General features: G+C 35.9%; 1 protein-coding gene across 1 annotated transcript in view; it reads right to left on the bottom strand.

Annotated features, from left to right (window-relative positions):
• Positions 1 to 1096: 1096 nt before the first annotated feature.
• Positions 1097 to 6466, bottom strand: part of LOC108372413 (tubulin beta-1 chain-like) — a 15333-nt gene continuing 9963 nt past the window's right edge. Inside the window, exons 3-4 of the mRNA XM_017628084.1 lie at positions 4089 to 4256; positions 1097 to 1396 (exon numbers count right to left, since the gene is read on the bottom strand). Coding sequence (XP_017483573.1) covers positions 1112 to 1396; positions 4089 to 4256 — 453 coding nt within the window. The 3' untranslated portion in view covers positions 1097 to 1111. The remainder of the gene's footprint in view (positions 1397 to 4088; positions 4257 to 6466) is intronic.

Here is a 6466-nt window from a genome sequence, read left to right as displayed (position 1 = left end):
GCGCATTAGAGAACGAGTAGTGGGTAGCACTTGTTAGCAACCGCAGCTGAAAATGGTGAAGAGTTGAAAAGTCATAGGCCGCGTTGGGCAAAAGGGTCAACAAACGAAATGAATGGACTAATGCTCCTTATTTATTTATTTATTTTTTTTTGGTGTTGATGGGACATTTTTAACCACAGATCAGACACATTTTTTTAAAGAGAGTAAACCAGATAAGCGAAGCGTTGGGGTCAAGACAATAAATAACAATTGAGCGACACTTGAGCAGCTAAAAAGGAAAAAATCGAAAAAATAAAAAAATCGAGCCTTTGATAAATCGTCAGCTAAGCGCGCTAATCAGTTGCTGGCCGTGTTGCTAAGTGTGCTTGAGCATATTGAGAAGATCAACGAAAAGTTGTGCGCAACAGGCAAAACCCTCAAAAGATAATGATAAAGATTCTTCATTTCAAGAAAAAAATAGGGTGTTTTTAACTTAAGCGGAAAGGTTTGGTATTTTTAATCGTACGGCATGCAATAACTTCTACTAAGCAAAAACGAAAGAAAAACCAAACAACTACTCAGCAAATGGTGACGGTTAGCTGCCTCAACACAAATTTCTACACAAATTTTNATGCTTGAGCATATTGAGAAGATCAACGAAAAGTTGTGCGCAACTCAAAACATAATGATAAAGATTCTTCATTTCACGAAAGTGTCATTTAACTGTATACGCGAAAAAATAGGGTGTTTTTAACTTAAGCGGAAAGGTTTGGTATTTTTAATCGTACGGCATGCAATAACTTCTACTAAGCAAAAACGAAAGAAAAACCAAACAACAACTCAGCAAATGGTGACGGTTAGCTGCCTCAACACAAATTTCTACACAAATTTTCAACGTTAAGCGTGACTAGAGCGATTGCCAGACAAACGCAGCGCGTTAATTAATCATTCGGAATGAATTGGTTGAACATGCGCAGCATTAATGCGTCACCTTAGCAACTGACACGTGGATAAGCCAATGTCAGTGCTAAGGATTTCTGCGATGCAGGAAACAATGAAATGGGGGTTCATGAAACGCGTTTAAATAAAAATGTTGTGTTAAAAAAGAAAATAAAAGAAAACAGGAAAAAAATCATGTTTTTCTTGACTTACCTCTAAAGATGCACGCCACTGTCAGATAACGACCATGACGTGGATCACATGCTGTCATCATATTCTTGGCATCGAATATTTGTTGCGTGAGTTCGGAGACAGTTAGTGCACGATATTGTTGCGATCCTTTGGCTGTGAGTGGCGCAAAGCCCGGCATAAAGAAGTGTAAACGGGGGAATGGCACCATATTCACGGCCAATTTACGTAGATCAGCATTTAATTGACCGGGGAAGCGCAGGCAAGTTGTGATACCAGACATTGTGACCTATGCATGGAAAAAGTTAAGTTAAAAAGGTAAAAAGTGTAAGATGGTTAGTCGTTAGTCGGCAGGCATTCTTAAGTAGGCAATACATTGCGTATACGCCAGGGTGCATTGTTAGTGCAAGTGTAAAGAGTCGGGAGTTTGTACGCACGGTTGTTTGATGCACTACTAAGAAGTACACGTGAGTTATATAAGAAAGGCTTGTACATAGTCAATGTTTTCAAACGTGAATCGTGGCAACATTGGGTTACTTGTGTTGCTGCTGAAGGGGTTAGAGAAAACTGTAGGTCCTGCAATTATCTATAAATTATCTATAAAAACTGTCCGCTATTGTAAATATTTCACTTGGTAATCGAACTCTTGAAATAAAGTCTGAAAATTGTTAAAAAGGCAGGGAAGGATAGATGTTGCATGAGTCAAAGCATAGCAAAATGTTAGCTTACAAGAAAAAAAAAACTTTTCTTAAAAAACTACGCACTCTTTAAAATCTTTAGTCGCTGTACAAAGACACGTTTTCACCCGTTAACTTTTTACCACAAATAAAATGAAGCTCAGACCTGCTGGACTATCACTTTGTTCAGGGAAAATATACCTAGAGAATTCAAAGTTTGGTAAACCAGTTAAGGGTTAAAAGAATCGATCAACTATTTTTACAAGTTTTTTTTTGTATGTGAAATCTACCACTATACATTTTTTCGAAGTCCGCTGCAAAGCTACGTTATGTATACCGATGAATGTTGCGTATACGCCTAGGGCAAGCAAAGCTCAAATGCAAAGTACTAAAAACAAACACACTAAATACTAGTTGGTTTATTATACTTAGATATTGTACAAAGGAATATATAGTTTTAAAAAAAAAATACAACAACAAATGTCAAAATATTACAGCCTTTCCACCTAAAACCGAATTTAAAAAATTGTCATAAATTTGCATACAAGCACGAGTAAACCCATACATTTGATTTTTTATTTTGGAGAGTTGAGTAAAAACTATACATTTATTTTATTAAATTTCACAAAAAAAAGTAACCAAAAATATAGTGCATTATTAATATGCAAAACGTGGCGCAGAAATTTTAATTGCAGAAAATTCGATGAAGCGACTGAAGGGCACGTGCAAAAATATGGTTTATCTACGAAACTTGGACAACTTTTTTTAGATTATCCGGAATTTGTAAGCATTTGAAAAACAACGAAATATAAAAATTAGCGCATCATAATTTTAAGAATTTGAAAAGGCTCCCTTCAATTAAGTGAATTTACATGCATGTATTTACATGCATAATGATGTACTCGAACTAAGGCACATTAAACAGGTAGCAGCATTAGAGCAAAAACAATAAGCTGCGTGTATTTTGTTGTTAATATATATTTCAAAGTAAAATGTAAACAAAAAATACAATTCATGGACCACTTCGAATGAAACAAATCGAAATTGCAACCCTGCTGCTGCTAACTATTACATGGGCCTAGACTCGAACATTTACTTGCGGTATCGGTCTTATCTATAGCACGCCATTTCAAAGTGATATTGTTTGCCATTTAAAATTATTTTTGAATTTTTAAGAATTTTCAATTAAAATACAGTTCGTTCTCTAACAAAGCTTACATAAACCGAAGTGTAAAACTTTATAGAAAACTACAAAAAATGCAACAAATTTTCACCTAATTTTAAAATTTTTTCTTCGAAGTGTTCAAATTCTTTTGAGTATACAGCTTTCTAGCCTTCTCAATTTGCAAGCTTCAAGTGGCTAAAAATTACCGTTGATTTTTTAGATTTTTTGTCGCATTTGTTTCCATATAACGAGTAAACAGAATTTTGTTTTATATGGAAGAAAACCAAAACACCTGCGGCAAAAAAAACGTCTAAAAAATCAACGGCAATTTTTAGCCACTTAAAATTTGCACATTATTGGACTAAAATTGAATGTGCTATAAAACTGCGTTATCACAAAAAAATTTTAACACTTCAGAGAAAAAAGTTTGAAATTTGGGTTAAAATTTGTTGAATTTTTTTTTGTAGTTTCTTACAAAGTTTCAAATTCTTAAGATTAAATTAAAAAAAAACTAAACAAAGGGGGCTTGCACTTTGACTTGCGTGCTATAGATATGACCGATACTGTAAATGCAAATTTATGCTTTGCAACAGCAGCAATTAATTTTGCCCTTTTCAGGCGGTTTAGCTTGCTCTTTTGCTTTAGATGGAAATTACACTACAACACCACAATTCTACTTACGGACACCAGATGATTCAAATCTTCATAGGTGGGACATAGTAGACGCAACTTGTGATAACAAATGTCATACAATGCCTCATTATCGATGCAAAATGTTCCATCGGTGTTTTCGCACAATTGATGTGCCGACAGTGTGGCATTGTAGGGCTCAACAATTACCTCAGATACCTGTGCCGTATGCCACAGAGGAAGGCGTATGGCCACAAGCAAACACATGAGATATATATGTATGTATGTATACAAATACATATTCAAATACATATACGTTGGTAAATACCAGGCAAACGGCATTGTCGTCCAGTCATGCAACCGGGTCGGTCATCAATTGTCGTAGTTGGTGGTTGGTTTCAGTGTGTACAGGAGGTAATGTGGTGGACAGGGAGTGAATGCGGAAAAATCGGATCGAGGGGAAACAAGAGAAAATCCATTAGTATTGCTTGGTATATTGGTCAACTTACGGATACAAGATGATTCAAATCGCCATAGGTGGGCGATGTCAGCTTCAACGTGCGGAAGCAGATGTCGTACAGAGCCTCGTTGTCGATGCAGAATGTCCCATCGGTATTCTCGACAAGTTGATGTATGGACAATGTGGCATTGTACGGTTCTACAACGGTATCGGAAACCTGCAAAGCGCCAATGAATGAGCAAAATGTTGCAAGCAAGCATGCAGGCAGCCAGGTAGCCAAGCAAGTAGTCAGTTCGGAAAGCAGTATTCCGGTTCGTTTGATGTGCCACAGATGGTCAGGCAATGAATCCCAGCGTATTGGTGAAGTTTATGTTTGATTTGTTGTTGTTTGTGAGCATTGAGCATTAGTTTTGTTGTTAGATATGAGCATATTGCGGTCAACGGTTTTAGCAGCAGTCGCAGCAGCAATCGTGGTAGTTGCAATAGCCAGTGCCCAGATCGTACGACCATTCAGCAAGCGTTGAAGTATTGTGCGGTATAACAGGCCACCGGCGTAAATGAGCAGGTAAATAAAGCAGGTGTTGTGCATACAAAGCGCGTTGGCAGCATGAGATTGTCGCAAGCAAGTAGTATGGAAAAAAGAAAAGAAATAACATTTTTGGTAAGTTATACATACACGTCAATANTGCATATTGCGGTCAGCGGTTTTAGCAGCAGTCGCAGCAGCAATCGTGGTAGTTGCAATAGCCAGTGCCCAGATCGTACAACCATTCAGCAAGCGTTGAAGTATTGTGCGGTATAACAGGCCACAGGCGTAAATGAGCAGGTAAATAAAGCAGGTGTTTTGCATACAAAGCGCGTTGGCAGCATGAGATTGTCGCAAGCAAGTAGTATGGAAAAAAAGAAAAGAAATAACATTTTTGGTAAGTTATACATACACGTCAATATTTGTTTTAAACGTTGAATTACTGTTGTTATGACTAGTTAAATAGCAATAAGATGCACTAATGATTTAAGTTAAAATAAAATTGAATAAACTCAGTTTTATTATATTTTCATAGACTAGCAGTGGGATTTTGACAATCGATAAGCTTAGTTTTCGTCGCCAAAATGGTTTAAATGTAAAGCAGTGAGGCCCAAAAGTATGCAACATGAAAAAGTAATAGATGCAATATTTAATCAGCCAAATCTGGCAATGTGAGGGACTTGGGACAAGATGTTGCACGTTCTTAGGCGCGCCAGCTATTCATTTAGAGATTTTTGGTGATAAAGATTAGCGATAGCGATTTTCAGAAACCCATTGCTGGTATTTGTAAATTTTACTATATTTACTGAATCATATTTAGTGGAAATATTCTTGTTATGTCANCAGATGCAATGTTTAATCAGCCAAATCTGGCAATGTGAGGGACTTGGGACAAGATGTTGCACGTTCTTTACTATATTTACTGAATCATATTTAGTGGAAATATTCTTGTTATGTCATACCTTACTTTGGTAATTTTTGAATAAATGTTACCTGGGGTATTCCACCGTCACGGGCGGGACATTTGTACAGTAAAAATCTACTTTCTGTTTTAAATTTAATTATAAAGTACTCAAAATTCTACATTTTGATAAAGCTACAACTAATTCACTATTATATGAGTTATTACCAAATACGAAAAAAAGTCCAACTTATTTTTATATCTGAAAAAAATATGAGTTATTTCCTCTGTCACGGGTGGGACAAAAAAGAACCTGCTTTTAGGNTGATAAAGCTACAACTAATTCACTATTATATGAGTTATTACCAAATACGAAAAAAAGTCCAACTTATTTTTATATCTGAAAAAAATCTGAGTTATTTCCTCTGTCACGGGTGGGACAAAAAAGAACCTGCTTTTAGGAGCCGATGTATTTACGGAAACTCTGCGAATTTATTTTACTTTTCTGTGGACTTGATGTCTTGAAATAAACAAAAAATGAATCACGAATACTAACAAAGCAAAAACGTACACAAAAATTATTGTTTTATTAAGGCTCTGTCACATACTTCATTCTGACAAAAACGCAAGTGCCTTTATAAAAAAATATCTGAAATTTCGCTGTCAAGGGTGGGACCACGTTTGTCACGGAGATGTTTTCTAAAAAATCTGAATAAAAAGTTTAAAAGTCTTTTGGGTGTAATTGTTAAAGTTTGTTTAATTTGTATAATTTTTGTACGAACTTTGGAACGTGGATTTAAAGGGTGCTATGTAATGTGCTAGACTTTTATAAAAAAAATTTTAAATATTAAATAAAGAAAAGAAAAAACAAAAACTGGACAAAATGTCCCTTAACCCCCAGCGGTTCTTTGTATACGACCATATCGATGGCTGAGTGGAAGATCGACCTATCTCGGCAGCCAGTTCGAAAACGCTCTATCTCAAAAAACTTTTCAAGAAC

The sequence above is a fragment of the Rhagoletis zephyria genome, unplaced genomic scaffold, assembly GCF_001687245.7.
Source record: "Rhagoletis zephyria isolate East Lansing unplaced genomic scaffold, Rhagoletis_zephyria_1.1 Rzeph_scaffold_05730, whole genome shotgun sequence".
NCBI classification, from domain to species: Eukaryota; Metazoa; Arthropoda; class Insecta; order Diptera; family Tephritidae; genus Rhagoletis; species Rhagoletis zephyria.
Note: the sequence above shows the minus strand (reverse complement) of the source record. Positions and strands in the feature narration are given on the sequence as shown.